The 25,954-nt window shown below is 39.6% G+C and overlaps 1 protein-coding gene across 9 annotated transcripts in view; it reads left to right on the plus strand.

The window, feature by feature from the left end:
• Positions 1 to 25,954, plus strand: part of nbeab (neurobeachin b) — a 272,282-nt gene that overhangs the window by 123,172 nt on the left and 123,156 nt on the right. For all 9 annotated transcript variants that reach the window (XM_046073190.1, XM_046073191.1, XM_046073197.1 and 6 more), the window contains 11 exons: positions 2,205 to 2,305; positions 2,538 to 2,633; positions 3,521 to 3,642; positions 5,510 to 5,636; positions 7,453 to 7,572; positions 9,371 to 9,517; positions 14,513 to 14,710; positions 14,810 to 14,943; positions 16,812 to 16,920; positions 19,511 to 19,663; positions 20,925 to 21,093. In XM_046073190.1, coding sequence (XP_045929146.1) covers positions 2,205 to 2,305; positions 2,538 to 2,633; positions 3,521 to 3,642; positions 5,510 to 5,636; positions 7,453 to 7,572; positions 9,371 to 9,517; positions 14,513 to 14,710; positions 14,810 to 14,943; positions 16,812 to 16,920; positions 19,511 to 19,663; positions 20,925 to 21,093 — 1,476 coding nt within the window. The remainder of the gene's footprint in view (positions 1 to 2,204; positions 2,306 to 2,537; positions 2,634 to 3,520; positions 3,643 to 5,509; positions 5,637 to 7,452; positions 7,573 to 9,370; positions 9,518 to 14,512; positions 14,711 to 14,809; positions 14,944 to 16,811; positions 16,921 to 19,510; positions 19,664 to 20,924; positions 21,094 to 25,954) is intronic.

Genomic DNA, 25,954 nt, shown 5'->3' on the forward strand with positions numbered 1-25,954 from the left:
CCCCTTTCCTGGCTGCACAGGGGATGCCGGGGGACGGCTACCAGAGGCTAACTCAGGCCGTTCCGCACCGACTACCGGGGACTGGCTAGCTACAGTAGCTAAAGACTGATCTACCAAGGTGCGGAGCCGGACTTCTAAATCACTGAGCCTCGCCACCATGTCTATAAATAAACTACACTTATTACACGTACCATTACCGCTAAAGGAGGCAGAGGAGTAACTGAACATCTGACACACCGAGCAGGAGAAAGTAGGAGAGAGAGAGGGAGAAGGAGAAGCCATCGCTAGCTGCTAAGCTAAAGTCGCTAACGGCTAAGCTAAAGTACTGTAGCGTCAGTTCCCAAAACTTTAGAACAACTATGAGATTGAACAGCAGTCACTAAAAGATGGAAAGAACTGTGAGTCCTTAGGCAAAATTACTGTAAAGAATAAGTGTTTAGCGAACAGTTGGCCGCTGTAATCAAACAAATGTAACTGTTATTTAGCGAGAGCAGCACAACACGGTACCAACACACAAGCACCGGAAACGGAAATGAGTCGACACGCTTACTGCAATACGTCGTTGTGAGGAGACACAGCCGTAATGAAAGAAGATGTAGATAAATTAAAAATATTAGATATCATTCTATATCCTATATTTAGAAATAAAATTGTATTTATTTGATTAACTATATGAATTGAATTGTTTTTTTTTATTGTATTTTCCTTGAAGCTTTGGCAATACTGATAACATTCATGCCAATAAAACAAATTTCGTTTCGATCTGAGCCCCCAGCTGCTGTAGTGCATTGATCATGCGTACAATTCATCCAGCCAGAGGGAACGATCATCAACTGTTCACAGCGCGCCGGTCGTAATAGCGACACAACCCAATGTAGGCATCGGAGAGGGAGTGGGGCGTTGGTGTGTACAGGGCCAGGGACAGGAGATCACTGAGTGACTGGTCACGCTGCGGATGGTTTGCGATTGTTCCCTCTGGCTGGATGAAGCACGAACTGCTGGCATTTCCTTGATCTGGGTCATTCCAGCAAACTGTATTTGTTTCTGCTGGGGTTTCCCAAAGCAGTTTTTCAGGTGTGCTGGCCCAAGTACTTAGTGCAGTCTTAGGCAGGATGGGCAGGTGAATACGATTTCCTTATTGAATGAAACAAACAAGGTTTTTACGCAGTGGCCAATATTATATAGCTGCAGTATCGGAGGCTGCAGTTTCAGGACCCCCGTAATCCTGGGACCGCAGTTCTAGGACTGTAGTTTTTTTGCGACAGCTCCATCTAGTGGAGTAGTGGTGGTAATGCACAGCAACACGAAGGAGGTTAACCCTGTCTGCTAGCAGCGCAGCTGTAGGGTTCACCGGTCGAGATCCATATAATCAATAACTTAGGTTTAGGCACACACTCGGTGATGGTTGTGGTATGGGTAATTGGCTTCGGAGGGGTCAGTTGTTGTAATCTACGCAATAATTGTTAGTTAATCACCCATAACAGGTACTGCAATTACATGTGCAATATTTCTAATGCACACTTTAACAATTTAGTACTCTTTATTCGGGGTGTTAGTAAATCTGGCCCACAGTGTAGTAACGTCCTGAACTTTTTTCTAGCACCACTATCAGGTCAGAATTTCCCCTTGAACAACACTTTATTCACTAACAAGGTATGCTATCTCAAATGAAAAGTTGAACATTCTGTAGGGACTATTAATTTTATTTTTTCTTGTTGTTTTTGGTACATATAGGCCTTTCTGCAATAAGCGCCAGAATAACTCTGTATTCAGGTCACTATGGAGTTGTCTTTGGAAGTCAGCGTCACTTTCATATTTTACACAATTATGTTGCAGCTGATGAAATCTAAATGCATTTTCCCTGCGGTGCTAAACAATTTCCCATTTAGACATCACTTTGATTTACAATTCAGTTTCCATGTAATTGTAGTGGAAGAGTTTCTGTGATAAATATAATGGAATTTCACAGACAATGAACTCAGCGAGAATGAAGCTAAACTAAAGCAAAACTGTTTTTATTATCTCAGGAGTTGATGCATTTGAGTACTTTTCACCATGAGGACCTCCTGTGCAGTGTGGATGAATTATAATATCTGTAAAATGCAGATGCATTTGATGATTGTCGTTTCCTCCTCTTTCACCTCGTGTGTGTATGTGTGTATATGTGTTGGTGGTGATGCGTGCCTGCTATCTTGCCTTTATAGACTTGCTAGTGGACATGTTGGGAGTGCTGGCCAGCTACAGCATCACAGTGAAGGAACTGAAATTGCTCTTCAGCATGCTGCGAGGGGAAGGAGGCCTCTGGGTAAGTGATAGCAGGGACAGGATGCAGCAATTCGACAACCGTGTGTGTTGGTTTGACACTGTCACTTGAGTTGCCCTCAGAGAGCCATCACACTGATCTGTTTGGGGCTTGTTCAGTAATTGTCTATCTGGAGAATGAGTGAATGAAGTAATTGACAGTGTATTGACTGCAGTCCAAACAGTCTGAGAGAAAGCCTTGACTGCTACTCTTTATGTCTTTGCCACTTGTGCAGCCGAAGCATGCGGTCAAAATGTTGTCTGTGCTGAATCAGATGCCCCAGAGACACGGTCCAGATGCCTTCTTCAACTTTCCTGGTCGCAGTGCAGCAGTAAGCATTAACACATTTCCACTCTGTAGTCAACTAAAATGGCATGTAATGGCTGGTAACAGCTCCACTAATAACATAAATGTGTGTATACTGTATGTAACACTAGTCCAAATGGTTTAAAGAGTTTATAGATAACAAAAGTGTGAGAAATCCACCCTGTGTAAGAAAGATTGATATTGTAGTGAATAGGTGCAGTTCAGGGTTGCTGATAGTTTATCTTGGGAACTGACATATTGAGAAAAAACAGAGATGTAGTAGAGAACATTACACTTGCTACAGATTGGAGCATACTGTTCATCACCTTTGGATTTTGTTGCACCAGACCAAAGCTTGTTGACTAACCGAAAGAGTTATCACAGTAATTTCATTAAATGTGTTTTTTCACTGATTGTTAAAGAGTTGTTTTGAACAACAATCTTGGAGATTAAAATCAACTTAACAGCAAATGCAAATAGGACTAGAATCACTGCTAGATTTATTCCAAAGAGGTTGGACACTTGTCATCAAAAAATATTCAGCATGAGCAGGAATTATAAGGCTTATTAGTTGGCCAGTAAAATGCAATTTCCTGTGTGTTATTTATTGATAAATTAGAACATACACATTTGCGTGACCTGAGAAAAGATGTTTATAAATGTTAAATATTTGCAGTAAGTATTAGGTGCAAAAAAAGAAAAAAACAGTTTGGGATTTCAGATTATTCTATAGTGAGTTGGTTAGTTAGTTGGTTTTTGTGCTCTGACTCAAGTTTATTTCTACACAGTGTAGCTTAATATTACCTTAACTACTCTTGTAGAGACAGTACAACAGATTTTTGTCTGTCTCTCACACTGCGCGATTGTTTTGTCATCTTTCTGTTTTTATTTTTTGTTTTTTTTTTGTCCCAGGCCATTGCTTTACCTCCTATTGCCAAGTGGCCTTATCAGAATGGGTTTACATTCAACACCTGGTTTAGAATGGACCCCTTGAATAACATCAATGTTGACAAGGACAAACCATATCTCTACTGGTGAGTACACAATTACATACATTTGCGCTCCACGTTTCCAATGTCCTCAATACACTCCTAGCCCTCTCACTGGTGCTGTAATTTTATAACACCAGAGAGAAGAAAATTACACATTCTTGTTTTTCATCAATCTAATTGCTTTAGCTTTGTATTAGAAATCATTCCCTCTCTTCAGAGACCTATAAAGCCTCCAGCGTCTTTATTGACAAAGCAATATGCTATGTCTGATACTCTGTGACCTACAGTGATTTTCCCATCTAAGCAGATTATGACTGGAACTTGTTTTTCAAGGTTAAACTAGTTTTACAGACACTATTTTTCACACACTGCCAGCAGTTATGTAATGTGGTTTTCGAAAGGGCCTCATTTTGTCCAGATATTGTTCGTGAATTATTGTAGAGAAAGAAGGGAATTTTTGAGATTATTGAGATTAAAACCCAATGAAGCATGAACCACAGCGACTGGTGCTGGCTGTTACAGAGGAGAATTGCTGCAGTGGAGGCACTGTGGAGGTATTCATTTAGATTTGAATACCTGCCACATAAGATCAACATACCAGCTCTTGCCAGGGCTTGTGGGTAATTAGTGCTAAAATCAATAACCCAAAAGTGCAGTTCGGCTGCCGTTCCTTCTGTTTATGAGTGAGCTTTGGGTGAAAATCACAGAAAACAATGGGACATACAGTATAAAAGAGTTTTGGAAAAGAATGAAAGAGAGAGTGGATAATAAAGATGAAAAGGTACAGTTGGTTGATGTGAAAGACCGTTCAAACTAATTTCTCAGAGATAACAGTTAGTTCACTGTATCCTCTGCTGGCTGCCGTTGCTTTACCTGGATCACACAGTTTGACTGAAATAATCTACTCACCTTGGAAGGACATTCTACGTTTCTCTGATGTGTAACATCAAATACAGAAATATTGGCTAAGCTAAGTTGTTGGTATTCAGGTGGCAGCGATTCCTTACTGACAGAGTCACACAAATGCTGAGATTTGCCAAGCTAATCCCGTTTATTCATTGATCCGAGGGCCTCATAGCTCAGTGGCAGGGCATGTAGACAACAAAAAAGAATTGTATGTTCACAAACGGACCAAGGTGTTGCTTTCCACCTGATGTGTAATCACAAGCAGGCTTGTCCACTGGAGCGTCTTGGCTGGCTCAGTGGTAGCTTGGTGTGGGGCTCTACTGTATATCTCTCTGTCCCTGCATGCAGCCCACAATAAAAAAGCCTAGGCTCTCTTTATCTGCCTTGACAAAGAGGTCTGTTTGTTTTAGATGATCCCAGTGGGTGGTGGTGGTGTGGGGCTTTGACGATGGTAGATTACTATAGAGTGTAGTCAGTACATGTCAGCACTGAAAACGATGTTCAGTCCAAGCGGGGAAAGAACAGAGAATTTACGTGGTATCGCAAACTCTTAGCATCAGGTGATGGCTGTACAGGGTTTGATCATATTGTATACAGGTGACTTTTCCTAAATGCTGGAATTATATGGTATATATTTTATCTGTGGAGTCAAGAAGATCAGATTGAAGGGATTAGACCCAGGCAGCATAACTGAAGCACTGAATCACCATGCCTGCAAAATTTGCACTAGCTGTAGTCTCACCTCAAGTATTTCCCTGTTGTGACTGGTTAAGCGTAATATCATAAGTCTCATAAAAATTTTAAGAAGTACTTGTCAGTTACTGCTTTAATGAATACTTAAAGTCACAAAAAATGCAGACTGCATATCTTGGTCAGAAAACCCTCCACCTCAGTTAGGTTGAAATATATATATTACTAATGTTTGTCGATAAATGAATTAGGTATTGGAAACCTTGTGAAATTTGCAGCTCATGATATATACTGTGCATTTTTCTGTTTACAGCTTTCGTACCAGCAAGGGCATTGGATACTCTGCACATTTTGTTGGTAACTGCTTGATCGTGACATCACTCAAGTCTAAAGGAAAAGGTTTCCAGCATTGTGTGAAATATGATTTTCAGCCCAGGAAGGTAAGCTTTGGCTTTCAATCATGAGTTTCAGCTATTATACAACATATGATTTATGTTTTTTAGACCTATATTATTTTCACATAATCTAATTTATTAAGTTAGCCACATCTGAACATAGATTGCATTACACCAACCACCAATTACCAGAATTGCACATAATTGTGGCCTGAATTGAGAGGAAAGGCTTTGGATTTCAGTTGAAACAAACATAAATGACACTGAAATGTATAGAGCCATGGATGCATGGAACGCTCTGCCTAGTATCTAGATTTTAAACAGCACAATGTACTATCTAGATAAAAGATTTTCTTATTTTTGTTTTCTTATGTTTGTTTTTTTGTGTGATTTTTACTGATAAGAGCTGGGTTCTGTGGTGTGTTGTATTGTGTTATTGTGTTGTTGTTTTTGTCTTTGTTGTGGTGATGTGTGTGATCTTCTGTGATTGTGTACTGTGATGTATAGAGTGTTGTGTATTGTGTGGACCCCAGGAAGAATAGCTGTTCTGCTTCGGCTACAGCTAATGGGGATCCTAATAAATGAAATGAAATGCTCTTTTAAAACACTCTGCAGTTTTGGCTACACTTACCCTTGACTCCACACCCAAACACCTGTTCTTTTATTGGCATTGCAAAGTTGTATGTCTAAACATAGACCTGAAACATTTCCTGAAGATCCCCAGAGGAGTCTTACAGTTGTAATTGGATATAAATGTAGATGAGAAAATGATACTTAATTTAGTGTGGAATGTCAGTGTAGTGTTGCTCTCCCTGCAGAGCAGGAAATCTGGCTCAAAGCATGTGTCAAACAATTAGATCGTTCTCATAACACCTGGGAACAACCATTCATCCTATTCCTACTGCCACAGTGCATGTTTCATTTTGTAGAAGCTCATATGTTGAATTAAGTTTTTAATAGATTTAGGGTTCAGACATCTGCAGATAAGTGCCGTTCTAAATTATCTGCAAGCAGTTTGCACTCTTCCCCTCAGCCATGAATCCTCTTTTAAGTGTCCTTACCTTTTGTGTGTAGATGGCTGTAATTCCATTAGACTGCTCACAGTGCCCTTCGTGGGTCAAACTGATAGACAGTGGGGAGACATAAGAGATGGACAGCTTATTGCCTACTGCTGTCTTGCCCTTATATAATGTTACATTTGTTTCATGAGTTAACACAGTTAGCATGTAAGCATTAATTATATTGCATTGATTAGAAATTAGCAGAAAAAAATCTAAATACTTAAGAGAATACATTTGTCCATAAAATCTTTGAAATAAAAGTTGCTAAATGCTGAGAAACCTTTGGCTCAGCCTTTCACGAACTGTTTATGAAAACATGATATGTTGTTGGCTTTTGATGCCTGAGAACTATTTTGTGGTGTCTTGACATGACATCTTTTAAAGTCACTTCTCCAGCTCTTGACTTGACTTGACTAGACTCGCTGTAGTTCATGTTTCATCCTTGGATAATTACAGCCAGTGTCTGACGTGGCTTTGTGCAAAGGGAACAATGAGTTGCCTTGCCTCCTCTTAGCCTTTTCTCTGATCTATTCACAATGTTCCACTGCAGATTTCCGAACATTAGGTAGTGAATCTCATGGCTTTGGCTTTCTAGTAACTTTGAGGTTCATACTAATCACAGCTTTAAAAGAAACAAATTGGAAAGCTGACGAGAAATGTGGGAGATGTTGTTTAAAAAGTGTAGTTTAATTTAGTTATGTGTGTGTTTCTTGTAAAAGAAAGATGACCCACTTAATAATTCACCTGTTCTGTAGCTCATGTATTAATTTTTTCTTTTAAAATTTTCTTCTCTCCCTCAGTGGTACATGATCAGTATAGTTCACATCTACAGCCGCTGGAGGAACAGTGAAATCAGATGCTACGTTAGCGGACAGCTCGTTTCTTATGGAGACATGGCATGGCACGTCAACACAAATGATGTAAGCTCTCTTCTTTTTACTCCTCCTCACTTTTTTCCACAGGTTTTGATCTTTATTGGCACCGGGCTGACTGAGGCTGCCACATATATTTCGCATGGCTGCAAATTGTGAGAGGAAACCACATACGTCTTCAGTAGTGCTCATTGAGCAAAATGAGTTTTACCATATCAACATGGATTTCTCTCAGATATACGACTGGTATTTCAGTCTTAATTTGAATATCCATTTGTCACAAAGTTGTGCTGCAGTAGAGGGTGGAAGATGGAATATCAAACACTGGGAGAAGAGATTTATGTATAGAGTGAAAAATCTGAGTAGCTACTGTATATATGTGTACAGATATTGTAAATATAATTAGACTGAAGCATACTTGTTTAAAGTGTATGACAACATTGTGAGTGATGGTGTAACAGCGTGATTTGTGCATGTTTGAATGACTCTAAGCCAAAATGAAACCTGTAGTCACACATGGCTCTTAGGGACAGATTTAAAAAGCAATTTGTACTTGCACAGATGAGACACATTTCCAAAGGTGTGCTTCAGTTGTGTATTCAAAGGAAGATTGCACAAATGACAGGCTGAGATATAAGTGCGGTTGATGAAATATTCCACCACATTAACCAAAGCTGCCTTAATTTGTGATGGATAGTTTTTGTGGAGGAATCTTCACCAGAAAAGAAAGTATAAACCATAAGGTAGCATTATTTTGATGATGTCCCCCCCCACCCGTGAAGGCGGCATTACAAAGACACTAGAAATCATACCACAGACCCACCAGGAGAATAGATTAGATTAGCCTTTTTTAACCAAGTGACGAACATGTGAGGTATACATACATCAAATGAGACAATATTCTACACCCTTGCAGTTTATCACATTTTCCTGGATTGGGTTTTTTAAACAACAACCACTGTGCTGTGTTCTCATATTCCATGGAGAGAAAGGTCATGTAACTGGTGATGTGCACAGAAAATATTGTAAGCTGACAAAGTGTGGCTACATGTGGCAGGTTTCTGGTAACATAAATAAGTTTAAAAAGCTGAGAAGTTGTAGGGAGACATTGTTCTGCTTTTGAAACATGGATAATTTGTGTTATCTATACATTTCTGGTTTTCTTCATCTACTATTTCTCTTATTTAAAACTTAAATGTTCCCATTTTAGATGTTTTTTTCTATCGTAGCATTCTGTGTCTTTAGCCTACACACTTAATTTAATGGAGTATTGCTGTCCTTATTTTCACAAGCTCAGTGAGCATAGTTATGTCTTTAAGGTGTCTCTTGTTCAGAAACATTTTAGTGTCACATTTAATCTGTATGTGCTTAATAATTCAGATTGCATAGGCTTTTTAAACAGGGTTAAATAAAGAGCAGCTGGATCAAGATTTGAATTCTCTATTAAGAAATCTGATGCCCCCCCCCCCCCCCCCCCCCCCCCTTGTATAGATCTTCTGACTGTTTCTTCAGTTATTTAATTAGCTGCTGTTGTTATAAGTTATCCTTCAGTTTTATTTTAACTACAATCACAGCACAATTTCTCTCTATCCCAGAGGTTATATTGAGGTTTCCAATCTTTGTAAATCAGGGTTTGTAAATCACCATTGTTTTGCATTTTCCTTTAGGGAATTGTCAACGTTGACACTGAGAGACATAGAAGTTATATAGTTGTAGATATAAGTTTGAAAATACTATTTAATATATATATATATATATATTCACACATACATATATGTTTGCACAATCAAATGTTGTACCAAAGTATAAAATGATGTTGCCTTTTATTTCTGTGTCTCTCTTGCAGAGTTATGATAAGTGCTTCCTTGGGTCCTCTGAGACAGCAGACGCAAACAGAGTATTCTGCGGGCAGCTAGGAGCCGTCTATGTGTTCAGTGAAGCCCTCAATCCCGCGCAGATATTTGCAATTCATCAGCTAGGACCAGGCTATAAGGTATGTACTTGAGGGAGACTAAATTATATTACATGTAAGCAGTCTGCATCACCTATCAATCTGTGAAATCTATGCCAAGTGGTGCCCTCTTTGCTGTGGGTATCCGTCCTGGGAGATGCTTTTCCTCCCAGATAAACAGCTGCATAAATTACCTACTTCTTGGAAATAAAGGCACAATACACCGATGGAAGCAGCAGGCGCTCTGATGGGATAGAGTCCTCAGCCGACTTATATCAGCTGCAGCAGGTGTAGCTTCTTGACAAAGACCAAAAGATTGTGAATACAGAAATATGCTGACCTACCCAGAAGGGGACTCAGCTGTGAATGTTAATCATATGGTGACCAAATATTTGGTTTTGCACATTTTGTTTATTGTTTGTTTATTTTTTTTATTTTCTCTATATCCCTAAATATTCCACTGACCTCATCATGAGTGTGCTCTCAATTTCTTCTAAGATTCAGAAACTGCTCTCTCTCCCTCTCACGGTCTCACTTTTGCTCCTGATGCTCACAAAGTGCTGCTTTTTCTTCACAGTTTAAAGACCTGCACTCTGTCATAAATGGAAGAATGACACACACTGCCAAATCAGCTTTGAACACAGGATGTGTCTCAGACAATTTACAATATCTCTGTCCATCTGTGTTTACTTTCTAGCTGCTTCAATGACAAAATTTGACCTTTTTTTATGGCAGGAAGGAGTAGCAGTCTTTGGCTTACTCTGTTGAAGATTGTGAGATGGATGTTTGTAATTTCAATCAGGTCTATGAATGCCTGGAGATTCCCAAGAGAACTCATTGTTTGGTCTCTTCACTAATGGCTGGTGACTTGCCGTGTACCTCCTTAATTGTGGTTCTAAACCTTCAGCGGAGCCATCCTCTAGATTTCTCAAAATAATGAAGAGCATGTCCCAGGGAGACAATTACCTGCAATTGATGAAGCCGTATGATAGAAGTATGATAGAGCCAGTCAGGTGAGTTGAGGAGGAAGGTCAACGAGTTGTCAGGCCCATTGTGCTGTCCAGGTGACGAGAGACCTGTTGGTTGAGTGCAGCAGATCACAGCATACATCTGCTACAGTATGTACATTGGACTTTCATTATATCGGTTGTAACTCAGCTCAGCTCCACAGCCAGAGAAAAAACATCAGAGCTGATGTATGATTTATTTTTTGATCCATGGTCCTCTCATCCATGTTTGATGTTTGACATGCTTTCCCTTGCTCACACAGTGTATTGAATGTTACTGTAACTTCTGCGGGTAGTTGAAATGCAGAGATTATTGCTGCCTAGGGTTACAATTTCTACTGCACGTTATGATTTATGACTATAAATCTGACAGACCTATTAGTACAATCTGTTCCCTGGGCTCTTTTCATATTGCTGTATGTGAAATTGCACTCTGAACTGAGATGGACTCCTGGTTATTTCATTTAAAGTACCAAACATCTTTCACTGTATATTGCTATTTCTATGACTGACTTGAAACATTCCCAGCCATTTGGAGATAATATCAAGGGCCAGTGTTGGGTCTACTAACACTGAGGCTGACAGAAGCTAACTGTCATATCAGACTGTCATTCATCACTGCTGTTTTAGCAGGGTTCATAAGGTTTGGTAAAAAGTGTGCACTGAATGGTTCATACAAGGGAATTGCCTCAGAAATGTGTGAAATGTATCTCTGTATGAACAATATAGTTCCCAGTGGATACTAGTAAACACAACAGAAGAGTTTTAAAAAGCCCAGTTACTGAGGGTATTCTGGATAACTACATATCTCTTTCTAGCTGTGGGAAATAGCCTGGCCTGGAGTCATTTAGTAACATCTGTCACACCAATATACAGTGACAGCTTCACTGAACACAAGTTTTAGTCACTGAGTTGACTAGTCAAAACAATTAAGCCATGACTTTATGTCTTTCACATGATGCACTCAGAGTTATTTCTGTCTTTACCCTCTATCATCTCTACCATATGTGTTCTACATGAGGCAGATTAGCTAGTTGAATTTGTGCCAACAGTGCTCTGCAGTATGCACCACAGACTGCAAGGAGAGACTGAAGAGCCTCACAGTCCCGGTTCTCCCCTGTCAGGGAAGACTGGCCTGTGGAATGATGCTGTTATGCTACAGGGTTTGTTACTGTAGCCGTAACCCATGAGATCATTATTGTCACGCTGCGGCAGGGCTGATCCTAAAGTGCAGGGCAGTGGAGCTTGTTATTTCTTGTCACTTGGGTTCCATGAGTAGGAACTTTTGAAGGATGTTAGAGACTACATGATGAGATGCATGCTGGCTGCTCTGTGGACTTTATCATAGCAGATGAACAGCATCCCTCCTATGCCTTTTTCATCATCTGACTGGAAGGAGTTAAATGTGGCTGAACCCTCTCTGTTTCTGCAACTTCCCTGTAAAACTTCTGCTAGAATAATGCTGCCAGGCTACAGATACAGCACCAGCAAATGTATGGATATTTACCAGTATCATTTGGAAACAGGATTAACATGCCCAAAGTAAAATCTAAACCCAGAGGATAAAGTTCTAGGATCTGAAAACTTTTGCAATACAAGCTGATTCAAATGTAGTGTTATGCAATATTTGTAGCAGGTATATACAGCAAAGAAAATATGTGGTATGTTTCCTCTAAATGTTGCCACCTACTTAACATTCAGCTCTCAGAATAGAATGCACAATCGTACAATTGACGACCGGAGTCGGCTTACCATTTTATCCATTTACTACCTTACTGAAACAAGCAGCCCAGATTTAGATGCCTTTTAGGCTGGTGCATGAACCCTGTTTGCTTGCATTGCGTAACATACTGTATTTATCTACAGTCCCTCTAGGACCAGATGGTTGTTTCTCACTGGAACTTCTACTTCCTGTCTCTCTTTATCTTATCACCATCCGCTTGAGGTCCATGAGTTAGAGAGGGAAGGATAAACATGTCTCTCATTCATTAATAATTCAACCCTCCTGATTAAATGACTTGATATCCTTCTTAAGCGTATTACATTCACACTTCATCGACAGATTAATTCAGCTCATCTGTCAACAGTTTATTGATTGAGTAAATTAAGACTAGTATGTTATCGATCAGCTATTTGTTATGCTAGCCATAATAAATGTGTAAGTGAGACAGTGACTGGGTGAACCTCCTTCTTTTTGCACAGCCATCAAATGTCTTCACATGTCTTAGGGAATAATAAAATTTCAAGACATATATGACACATTAAAAACATATTAGACACATCCTTGATCCTTATTAAGAGGTTAGACATCACAACAATCATTACGTCACCAGTGCAATTTGTTCTGTATTCATGAGAATTATAGCATATATACTCAGCAAAATAAGAAACGTCCTCTCACTTACAACTGCTTTTATTATCAGCAAACTTAACATGTGTTAATATTTGCATGAACATAAAAACAACAACAACAACTAAGACATAAACTGCCATTATTATTATTATTATTATTATTAAGGTCACAGTCATAAAATCTTACACTAAATAGACCTTTCTACTGACTCTGAAAAATACCACAAGAAAGATGCCTGCTCATCTGTGTGAACATGCCTTAGGCATGCTGCAAGGAGGCATGAGGACTGTAGATGTTGCCAGGGCAATACATTGCAATGTCTGTACTGTGAGACGCCTAAGACAACACTACAGATAGACAAGAAGGACAGCTGATCGTCATGTCAGACCACATGTGACAACACCTGCACAGGACCACAGGGCCACACCAGATTGGCTACTGATTGTTACTTTTGATTTTGACCCCTCCTTTGTTCAGGGACACATTTTTCTATTTATGTTAGTCACATTTCTGTGAAACTTTGTTCAGTTTATGTCTTATTTGTTGAATGTTTTTATGTTCATGCAAATATTAACACCTTAATTTTGCTGAAAATAGAAGCAGTTGTAAGTGAGAGCATGTTTTCTTGCAGAGTGTATAAGACTTTCTATAGGGTTTATAGGTGTGTCTCAACTGTGTATAATTTAGTTCAAATTTTTCTCCCTCTCTGCTATAAGAGGGCCAAAATTCAATAAATAAACGCTGAGTGTGATTACTTGGGATGGGAAGTGACAAAGTAACACGAAGCTAAATTGCAGACTGACGGCTTTAATTTAAAGGTGTTTTCAGCCATACTGGATGAACTCCTCTCGTATTTGCTCCTGTTTCATGAGTGCAAAAAGTGTATTTGAACAGAAAGTATCTCTTCCTTAAGAAGCCTATGCATTGGTAAAAATGTTAATGTGTGCTTAGTAAAAGACTGCAATCATGGCACACTCTGTAGCCTTTTTCCATTTCAGCCTGAGAATTCAGCTAAGACTGCTTGGCTTGAGATTTCCCTAGAACATGTGAGAGTAAATGGCTGGGTTAAATTAATGCAGGTAATCTACAGTATCATAGCAACTCTGATCCTAATCATTGTACTCTGCAGTAGAACTTGAAGATTATCATCAAAGAATCCTCCCACATAAAATGCGAAGGCATACTGTTATATCTATGAGACACAAAGATCAAATATGTTTGCATTACGAAATAAAAATCTATTATTATTAAATGTTATGCCTAAATAGCGCTTTTTAATGTAGCTTTTCTTAAGCAGTGTAACGCATACTGCAGCTGACACAAACTGTGTTCTGTTGCATCACTAAAAAGCAAATATACGGTTGTGTTGTTAATTGCAGCAATAAAGAATGATAGAGGATAGCTTTTAATCAATAGGAAATTTTCATGCATTTTCAAAATGTTTATATACTGTAGTGCAGTCTCAAGAAGAAATTCTGACCTCTAGTAATGTGTGGTTGCTAATACAAAAAAGCCTCTTGTCATTTTTCATTTTTCACATCTTATCAAGTTATAATTAAACATTGCACTTGAGACACATTGATGTGCATGCATGTACAGGAAGGAGCTACTCAATATATTGCTCTCACTCTCTCTATTTTCCCTCATTCTCCTGCATCTACATCTCTTTCTTTCCAGAGCACATTTAAGTTCAAGTCAGAGAGCGATATCCACTTAGCAGAGCATCACAAGCAGGTGTTGTATGACAGCAAGTTGGCCAGCTCCATCGCCTTCACCTATAACGCCAAGGCCACTGACGCCCAGCTTTGCCTGGAATCCTCGCCGAAAGAAAATGCCTCCATCTTTGTGCACTCACCGCACGCCCTTATGCTACAGGTCAGTCGCTTTACTCTAACTATCCCAGATATTGATTGATTGATTTCTGTTGCGCTCATTACAAAAGTGTGTTTTATTGGTTTTATATTATCCTCACAGGATGTAAAAGCCACAGTGACTCACTCCATCCACAGTGCCATCCACTCCATTGGTGGGATCCAGGTGCTCTTCCCGCTCTTCGCTCAGCTGGACTACCATCAGCTTAATGACAGCCAGGTGGAAGCCACTGTATGGTAAGAAGTAGAAATTTTGTTACTATACAAGAGAATTTCTCTTTTTAGAAATCTGAGTTGATGCCTTAGAAATTATACACATGAAATTGTATGATAAAAGCTCAGTTTAGAGTTATTGTGAATTTGATTACTTTTTTGTCCCTGATCTAAACCCTTTTAGACCTTGTATATGAGGCTGTGTTTTCAACTGAAGGAGAAAAAAAGTCTTAAGTAATATTAATGACTATTTAAAGTTACAAAAGGGTGGATTTTTGTATAAATATTTGTTTTTTCTGTATTATCAGCCTAAATTAAGGTGGAGGTGCAACAGAAAATTGGGATGTTGTAGACTTGTTGTTAATTATTATCACCATTCTTGTGGTGGTGTGGTTACAGGCAGTAAATCTCATCAAAAAAATGGGTTTGTTGAAATGTTACAAAATACTATCGGGAACGAACATGACATCTTGGTGATCAACATCCAGAATTAGAGTAGATGTCTGTTGGACAAACAACAGTGTTTCTGTATTACATCAAGTACTTTTTTCTGCTTTAAATAGTGTATTTTGTCTCGTGTAATTTGGTCAACATGTACATCAATACCAATATAACTTCAATAAACCACTGCCTGCTTATAATACCATCCTTGGTCAAGCTATAGTCCAGTTTTCATTGTTACTTTGTGGTTCAGACTCCTCTCATCCTCGTCATCCTGGGTTGGTCAGTCCAAAAGCCACCCCACAGTGCCCTGGATGGAGACTGAGCTCTGTTCTAATCCTGACTTAGTTCAACATCAGCAGTACAACTAGATAGACTCAGGAGTGGCCACACAGCAGCACAAATCTCTCATACTCAGGGTTCTCTGCCTCTGTAGTTTCCTCTCATCTTTGCTTTCTGCCCCTCGTTCTCTCTCGCTTGCATGTGGAGTGTCTTTCCCTCACAATGTGTCCCTCTCCCTAACACTTGCTTTGTCTGTGCTTTTATATTGAGTCCTCCTAAAGTCTGCTGACATTAGGAGTTCAAAGATTCTACAACAATGAACTCTCTATAATGCCTGAAGATCTGCTATGGCTGTTCTCAACCCTCAAATAGTGATTTAAAAGCATTCCTTTTAATGAACGTGATCTCATTTTACTCTGTTACACCATGAATTTTAATAAGCAGTGACATAACACCACTACTTTGCCAAATTGGGAGGAAGCTGTGCTTGCAGTAGGGATCAGAGGCTAAACCACGAGCACACTGAGTTGACTGTCGCCCAGTTCTGTAAGTGTTCCCCCTGGCCCAGCTAAGTTGGAGCAGTAGTGAGAAATGACAAGGTAGACAAACAGACACAGTGCAGAGTGAAATTTGTATGCTTGTTGTGATTGTATCTATGGGAACGCCTGCAGAGGAGTGATTGTGTTTTTGTGATTGTTGTGCTAGAGTGGAAGCCACCAGAGGATGTAAGGGAAAGCCGATTGTGAAGTGTCACTGAGCACCACTGTCACTAAGCCAAGGGCTTCAACTGAAAAGAAAAAAAACATCTTCAGTGCACTGCCTTGCCCCCTTGAAACCCCTCCCCCCACCTCACATACATACACACCCTGTTACATCTTGTGCCTCAGACCACTCTGTGGAAGGAGAGAGCCCAAGAAGCCAACCCTTTATTCTGAGTTGAAGAGGGCTGGAAGTAGTGAGCTAGAATTCCCAGATGATTGCTGACATCCCCTGAAAATTACCTTATTTTTTTCCCTCTGCCACACTATCTCCTCATGGCACTGTAGTTCATAGATTGACGCCTTCATCGCCTGTTGAGTGTGTGAATAGATACACTCAACAGGCAAATTTTAGAATAATAATAGAATGTTTTATCCCTGTGTGAGAAGTTATGCCTCCTTGTTTTGCAGTGCCACTCTCCTGGCCTTTCTGGTTGAGCTGCTCAAGAGCTCTGTGGCCATGCAGGAGCAGATGCTGGGTGGAAAGGGCTTTCTGGTGATTGGATACCTACTTGAGAAGGTATGGTAGAGCCTCCGTGACATGTTGCGACTGTAACCAAAGCGACACATCACTTCTCAGAAAATTACCATTTTTATATTTCCAAATTTATCCTCACCCATACAGTGGAAATCATTACAGCCCCATTTAGTTATGTCCACCTACTACTTCTTTTTAACTCAAAGGACTCTGGCAATTTTCGGATTTTGAACTCAAATTTATGAGTTTTCAAAAGCTAAACTTGCATTAATTCATTGTGTTAACAATGTGAGACTTTTATCAGATAAATATGTGTTGATTGAACTTGTAAAAACAGCAGGTGTGCAGGGATGGGAGCAAGAGAAAAAAAATAGCCAAGTTGCTGCGTCTTTTGAATTTGAGAGAAACTGTCTTCTTTAAACCATGGTGGCAAAGTTAAAACATGGACATAATCAATTAATTATTAGGGTTGAGTAAGTTCTCAGTTGAAATGAGTATCCGGTACAGATAATGTACTTTTTACGAGTATGAATATCAACAGAGTAAAATGTGTCAATATCTGTCCTTTTTAAACCTTTCTCTTACTGTAATCAAAAACATTGACTGAAGCTCAGTTCTGAGGCTGTTCTGTAAGTAGTTTTCTAATAAATATAGCAACTTCTGATCAACCCATTCCAATTTCATGCTTAAATAACTAACTTCTGGTTAGTCCCGCCCGTTGCGAGTACAATACAGAAAATTTACAGTAACAGTAACAGACACAAATAGCAGTGGACTCGCTCATCCCTACTAATTATCTATTGCATACAAGTCATATATTCAAATTCCAACCAAAATATAGACATTTTTGTGGTAAACAACAAAGGACTGATGCCACCATTGGAGGGGGTACCTGACAAAGGCCTTATACATGTAAATTGTAACAAATTTTGGAATTTAAATCCTCTTGACTTGAAATGGAAAGTACTATAAATGTAAATAAGTTGTTTTAACTCGAAACCGTGAACTACAATGATGCAGAAATGTATGTCGGTTAGACTAGTTAAAGGAAGTTTTTCTTGTATTAATAAAGTAAAATAATTATTTGTTTTAAGTATGACATTGAACTAAGTTGAAAAAGTTCAATCAACTAAAAAGACAACATCTTCAACTTGCATTTTCAAGGCAGCAGGTGAACTTGCATTTCCAAGTTAAAACTAATGTTTGAAATGTCTTACAGCATACTGTGTTGTTTGCAAGTTCAAGATCTACCAATATATATATAAGTCTGGAAACAGGCGGGCTCATCACAGTAAAAATTATTTTCTCAGTTTGAACACCAATTTGAAAAAGGAATATGTCCAATTTGAAAAAGGAATATGTCCAACTATTCACTATCAAGGTGTCCACAGTCTGATCTTTCATTGCCTGTAGCAGAGCCCTGAATGTGTCTTTGAACTAAACAGAGCTAGAGGAAGAACACCACAAGACTGCTTCGCTTCCCCTTCCCTTGGTTTCTCTCTCTTTCGGCATCAATCTTTATTTACCGATTTTGTGATGCAGATCTAGCAGCTTGCCGGCCTCCCCAGAGTGCTGGCTCTTTTGGAGCTCTGAGAAATGACTCCACTTTGTCACTCAGTGACTTGCCTGCCTGCTGGCTTCGGCTGCTGTTAACTAACAGCCAGGCAGAGTCGGCACCTGAGAGCAACCGTTTTTTTTCTTACTTCCTTCCCGCTGCCAGCTTTCACACTTCCACATATTGCACCATCTGTTAGTGATCTGTTTATACCACACCTTCCTTTCTCCTCGTGCTCTCCCCCCTTCATATTTCCCTCTCTCCTGCCCTCACCAAGTCCCCACCTGGGCAGCGAGCAGGTGCCAGACAGGAGCACTAACGGGATTTGTCAAAGTGAAATTCTCTGCAAATTCAAGCCTCTACAACTTGCCGTGATTTAGTTTAAACACTTTTTTAGATTCTGTAACTTCACAAAGAAGATCAATTTATCACCAATACCAAGATGCTAACCTACTGCTATAGAACATAGGTAGTACACACAAAACCAAGTCATCCTTTAACTGAGCCTACATACAGAGGAACTGACATAGATGCTTCAGGGAGAAGGACTTTAACTTTAAAGTAAAGACATCTTTACTTTAAATACTTTACAATTATTTCAGCCATTGCTTTTTTAAATTAACTACAAAACATGCAAAATTTAACAGCATATAAAGTGGAACAAAACAATAGAAACATTCAATTAAATATTACTTACATATCTGTTTTTCACACATCTCTATTCCATCAGCCTTGTTTCTTTTCTTAACAATGAAATCTATCTATTCTGTAAAAAATGTATGTAAAAACCTTTGTGCTTTTATACAATACTTAAAGACCAATTTAGGTAACAAATTAAAGATTTTAAACCTGCAAATAGTTGCTTAAATGGTGGGCTTCCACCCCAAATTACCCAATTTTGTCTCTGAGTTCCATGAGTATGATTCTTTTTGACGATTCATTTTTTTCTCCTCATGGGTATTGCAAAGAGACATGTTATGGACAGTTAACATAGGTTGTTGCAGAGAAATACATGCTTAGATCAGAATAGGCTTGGCAGAATGATTGTTTAACATGACTTTGTGCTTCTTCCTACAGTCATCACGTGCACACATCACCAGGGCTGTATTAGAGCAATTCCTCTCCTTTGCAAAGTATCTGGACGGTCTGACACATGGGGCACCACTGCTGAAGCAGCTGTGTGACCACATCCTGTTCAATGCTGCCATCTGGATCCACACCCCTGCTAAGGTGAGATCCTGCAGGTAACTCAGTCCATGAAGGGACAGTTGTCTTTGAATGTGATTAGGCTGAAGTGGATGCATATCTTTCAACCACAGAAAGCTTCAGTAATATTTTGCATCATTATTGCTTCTGCAAAGATGAAAATAGATGCTGCCTGTGTTTCAAAGGAAATAGGGGGTGGAAATTTAGCGTGTTGTGTCACATCGTTGTCAGTTTTGGTGAGATTCCACAAGTGTTTATGTCAGTGGTAATAAAAAGTAGTTGTGAAATATGATGATACATGATTTTAATGAGCAAAATGCAAAATTATGGTGACTAGGTTGGGTTGTCAAATTAAAGAATATGTAGTTTCACCCTTTGACTGTTCCACTTTCCTGTCCTCAACCTTACCAAGTTTTTAAATGTTCTAAAGTCCCACCCCCTTTAAATAATGACCCATGAAAAAATGGGATGAGGTATATCAAAGGAGCTGAGTTTGTGTGGCAAATACATTTGCCTCAGGAATGCTGCTGGTGGGCCAAGTCATGAATAAATAAAAGGAGGAAATAAATACAAAAGTGTCTGGAGCTTTGCCTGCGACACTTCTCCAAAATAGAGCGTGGAGAAAGAGAGAGAAAAAATGAGAGAAACAGCGAAGTAATGAAGTGGGTTAGAACGCTTCAACAGCACAGAGAGCTACGCTTGCTTCTTCCTTTAGGACATGCGACAAAGTCCACATTTCCTCTGTCCTTTTCTGCTGCACAGGGTAAGGAGAGCCAGATGTGTGAATGATGGGAGCATGCAATATGCATTAATTACATGGGCCCACTGACCATATCCTAGTAGACAAATAAGTTCTGTTCTCATGGAAATTACATTACCAACAGCACATCTCCAGTAGCCTCAAACCATATCGCATCATGCTCACATCGTAACCACACTGCCGCCTTTCATCATGACTCACATTTCAATCGTTAATATCCTATAATTTATGACATATGGGGAAAAAGCCCTCAGTATTTATAGCTGGAATGGCTGTATTGGGATTAAGGATTCTTGTCAGGTCTGTTGCTAATTACAGAGGACATGCTAATCATCACTGAACAGAGTGGAGCTGCGACAATTATGAAACTGAGTAATATAGGGTCAATGGCCACCCCTAACAAACACTTGCAAGGATACTAGGCTCAGCTAGTGCAATCCACCATAGAAAAATGTGGTATACGGTTCAAAGGATTAATTTCAACATATATATATATTTTTATGTGTTTGTGTTTTCCCACTCCAGGTACAGCTGTCTCTGTACACATACCTCTCTGCTGAGTTCATTGGCACAGCAACTATCTACAACACAATTCGTCGAGTGGGCACAGTGCTTCAGCTCATGCATGCGCTAAAGTACTACTACTGGGCCGTCAACCCCGCAGACAGCAGCGGCATCACACCACAGGGCCTTGGTGAGCATATTTAGCATTTTGGGGGGTTTTATTCAGCAGAAGTCAAGCTAAGTTTTTTGTGGTGGCATATGGTTTGATTTGATTTGGGTTGTTGTTTATATAAAATGTTTCCCATTCATCTGAAGGCTCATCCAAGTAAACCTCTGTGTTTTAGAAAGGAAATCACTGGGAATGAACCAATCACAATCATTGTGTGCAGTCACAAGCCTGCTATCAAAAGTGGCTTCCTGAAATGGCAGCAGCTCCCCCACATTTGAAATGACTCATCCCCACATGGAAGCTTGCCTGTCAGCTGTTAGGACTGTGGCCATCACTGGAGATGACAGTGAGGCAGACATGCCACATCAATACTGTCATCCTCTAGGGTGCTTGGTGTGGGTGTTAGGCCTCTGAAACCTGGGCCAGTAGTAGACTGGCATCCTCTCTCTATGAAATAACAGTCCGTCACCAAGCATGCTGTGCTGGAAGTGAAAGTGTCCTTGAACTGTCATTTCCTTTTTTCTGTCGATTATTCTTTTCTAAAACTAGATGTGTTGTAGTCTAGAGGTTGTTTTATAATTGTACTGCAAGCTCAGTTTATGCAGCACCAAGGCCCAATGAAATCTACTTGCTGAAGGTTAAAGCTTGTATTCTGACAGTGTTGATGAAATCCTTGTCATACAGTCGAAGGTGATTTCTTCCAAATTGTTTTTCTGTGCTTCCATTGACATTGTTAGGACAACTAATCAAATTTATATCACAAGTGAACATCACATTTATTAACACCGCAACATTCTCACAGGCAGAGTCAGAGATGGCTGAATGTAGCAGCATTAGCCTATATACACGCCACATCAAGGCACTTGGCCTACATTCTCGATCTGTTAGAGCCGCGAGTGATCCTAATTGATTTCCTACTAATAGTGGCAGTGACCTCTAGACTGAGGTTAGCTCGGATAATACGGGCACACATATCTGTAGGTTAGATCAGTCCATTGGCCCATCAAGCTAACTTTTCCGGATTTTAATTTGTCCCTTATCCTATCTACTTAGACTGTGCAGTATCCCTTATCCCGTCTTGTGCTGTGCAAGGGAACATTACAAGGCTTAATAAGTGACAGCTCAACCTATCTAGAGCCCATGTTCAAGGATAATGAGCTATATTGAGCTTGGACATCAAAGGAACTTTTCTCATGATTTTCTTTCTGTCATGTCCACTAAGTTGGACAGTATTGGTAGGTTTTTTGTTGCTTTCACCACTGTTGAATAATAGATTTTGATGTCAAAATCACTTGTTTGGGAAATCTGTGTATCTGTGTAGCCTCAGGCACTGCAGTATAGTTTTGCTTTATATTGAAGCATCACAAGACCTAGTTTTGTTCTTTTATTCCTTTCTTTTATTTTTTGTCAACACAGGTTGAAAAAACACCAATATAATATACAGGATGTATACACACTCTTTTTCTCTTTTTTTAATTACATGTAATAGAAATATATGTATTTGCATTTTTTCATTAGAAACAAATTTGGATGTTGCATTTATATACAGACTGTTGAACCTGCATTAACAAACAGCTTGTCACATGTGAACTTCACTACATTTGTAATTTGTGTGAGACATCCCTGCCATGGCTCCATTGACAAATGCATTTCTTTTTCAAAAGGGAATTATATGTTGCCAATATATGTGGCTACACACCTGCGCGGATAGGTGTAGATGTCTGGGGTGGGTGCCAGGTGAACGCAAGGGTTATTGGATGTCTGGCTATAAAACAGGGTCTTGGGACATGTATAGTCACCTCTCTGGTGGGGAGGGAGATAGAACTAATGCAGGAAGTAGAACCGGATTTAGGATTGTATCTTGCTTCTTTTTTCCGATGATGTAGTCCTTTTAATCAGACCATGTCCTCCAGTGTGACACCCAGGTAGTGTGAAGAGGTGGGGAACAGAGTAAGCACCTTCAAGTCTGTGGTCCACTGCCAGTAAACAGCAGATTGCCACCTTTGGGTTGTGAGCAATTTGTTGCCGTAAGTCAGAGGAGATCAAGAATCTCAGGGTTCTGTTTGCACATGAGGACCATGAGATCTGCAGATAGGTGGCAGACATTGCTTTAAACTCCCATGATTTACCAGTCAATCTCCAACGTCTGCCCTGCTCTTGTTTTTACTAAATAATAAGTGATGACATTGGCAGTAAAGCTGTTCAGCCAGTCACCACGTTCCATTCAAGATGGTTCTCTCTGCATAGTGACTGAAAGAACTGGAGGCCCAAATAAGTTTCCTCCCCAAGATGTCTTTGCTAAGGGGAATGATTCAGAAGTATAAAGTGGAACTTAGGAACAAGGTAAAGAGCTCAGACATCTGAAAGGAGATTGGTGTACAAAGTCCATTAAAGTTTACGTCAGAACACAATGATAGATCATGAAAATGTTAAGATGGGCCAAAAATTACTAAAAAAAATCCATATATATATATAATATAACATGTTGCTCTATTCTCTGTGGTTGTGGGTTATCAATCTATGGATGGTGTTGATTGCAAAGAACTACACCTTTTAAAGGTGACCAAATATTATGCTATTCCATATTTTCTGTCATATGTATAATGTTACAATGTCAGATGTTCATTTTAAACGCGGCCAAAGCTTCAAATAATGGGGTACACATATTTAAAAGAAATCCATGTGAGCCAAAACCTCAGGTATTCCAACTGTTCTGAACGCTCCGGTTTCAACAGTTTTTGTCATACGGAGCCAGTTTTCTATATTTGGTCATTTGAGCGCAGCCCCGTCCTCCTGGCAACTGCTACACTCAGTCTGTCTATACTGCTCAGCACAGGACGAAAAAAGATTGGATACAGTTTCTTTTTTCGGGTCAACAACAGCCCGGTCGGTAAACAGGCTTCAGGTTCTTGGCCAATCAGACAATAAAGTTATCTATCTATCTAAAGCCAACTGTCTTCTGTCCCAAAACAGTGACAGAAATTCTCCTCCGACAAGGATTATTTAAAAAATACATTTAAAACACACATTTAAAACCTGGCCACCGTTAAAAAAAAGGGTGTTAGGAAGATGCCTGATAGAATACACACTGACACACACCTTTCCTTACGTATGGTGCTGATTGTTGTTGAATTGCTGGGAGATTGTAATGGGCTGAGAAAATAGCTGATTCTGGGGAAGACATATCTTGAAATGGATTGCCTTCCTGCTGTAGGTAATTCTCAGAGTGGGTCTGGTTCCATTGATCTGCGCTTGATTTGGCAGGTCAGTTTTTCTCTCTGTCCTTCTCAACTGAGAAATGACCAAACAAAGGCACATATGAGGAGGGAGAAAGCCAAGTAGATAATGAAGTGTTCAATTATATGGACACAGAGAACACATTTAAAATGGAGCTCCTCCAGCTACTCACTGTTTCTGGAAGTGCCTGCTCTTTTTATATTCCTCAGGTCTTAATAGAGAGTGCTATCAAATTAAAGCCATGTATCATTCGGTTATACACAGAATCACTACAGGCACTCGCAGAGAGATGCCCATTGCTCATCTCTGTTTCTAATATGTTACCCACAAGCCAACACATAATCTGCCTCAATCTCTATCACTCTCCTTTTGTCTCTCTCTCTACCCTGCCCTTGTTTATACTAAATAATGTGTAATGACATGGGCAATAGAGCTGTTTGACCTGTCACCACCTTCAATTCAAGCTTGTTCTGTCTTGTTACCATTACATGAGAAATTACCAGTGACATGTGACATGTAGGCACTTCAGAGGAATAATCTGATCAAGGCTTGTGGTTTATATTTGTGTTCGCCTGTCACGATCCTGTCCTGAGTTTCTCTGAGTTATTGTTTTGTCGGTTCAGTATCTGTTATTTAGTCTGTTTTGGTTCCATGTCTGTGTTCCCAGTCCTGTGCCTTAGTTCATGTCGTAGTATTTGCTTCTAGTTCTTTCTCTGCATCATTTTGGTTTAGTCTGCTCGGTACTCTGTGTTCTAGTTCTGTGTTCTCGTTTAGGTTTTGTCTGTTATGATCCCTGTATTATAGTTGGTCGGTGTTTGTCTGTTTACATGGGTTTCTGATATTGTCTGAGTTAGTTTCTTGTTCGGTATTTTGTTATGTGTATTCTGTCTATGTTGGTTATTTTGCCCCATGTCTGCCTGGTATGTGTTCTGTCTGTTCCCTCCAGTATTCCTCTGCCTGCTTGTCGGTTCTGTGTTTTGAGTTCTAGTGGGATTCTTGTCTTATGTCCTTGGTCTTTTGTTCCCTGTATGTCTGTTTATATGTATTCATATTTCTGTTGGTATTTGTCTGTGGGCTTGTTGGTAGTTCTGTTAGTTTGGGCCTGTTTGGTATCTGTCTGTGTTCCTGTCAGTTCATCACCCTGCCTGTCTGTGTCTGTCTGCTGTCATTATTAGTATCACCTGTTTTTGCTCCCGCCCTCCTCGTTAGCCAGTGCTTACAGGTGCTGGTCATATAATTAGAATATCATCAAAAAGTTGATTTATTTCAGTAATTTCATTCAAAAAGTGAAACATGGATATTATATTCATTCATTACACACAGACTGATATATTTCAAATGTTTATTTAATTTAATTGTAATGATTTAAACTGACAACTAATGAAAATCCCAAATTCAGTATCTCCGAAAATAAGATTACTTAAGACCAATACAAAAAAGGATTTTTAGATATGTTGGCCAACTGAAAAGTATGAACATGAAAAGTATGAGCATGTACAGCACTCAATACTTAGTCGGGGCTCCTTTTGTCTGAATTACTGCAGCAATGCGGCGTGGCATGGAGTCGATCAGTCTGTGGCACTGCTCAGGTGTTATGAGAGCCCAGGTTGCTCTGATAGTGGCCTTCAGCTCTTCTGCATTTTTG

Source organism: Micropterus dolomieu, linkage group LG17 (genome assembly GCF_021292245.1).
Source record: "Micropterus dolomieu isolate WLL.071019.BEF.003 ecotype Adirondacks linkage group LG17, ASM2129224v1, whole genome shotgun sequence".
In the NCBI taxonomy this organism is placed as follows: domain Eukaryota; kingdom Metazoa; phylum Chordata; class Actinopteri; order Centrarchiformes; family Centrarchidae; genus Micropterus; species Micropterus dolomieu.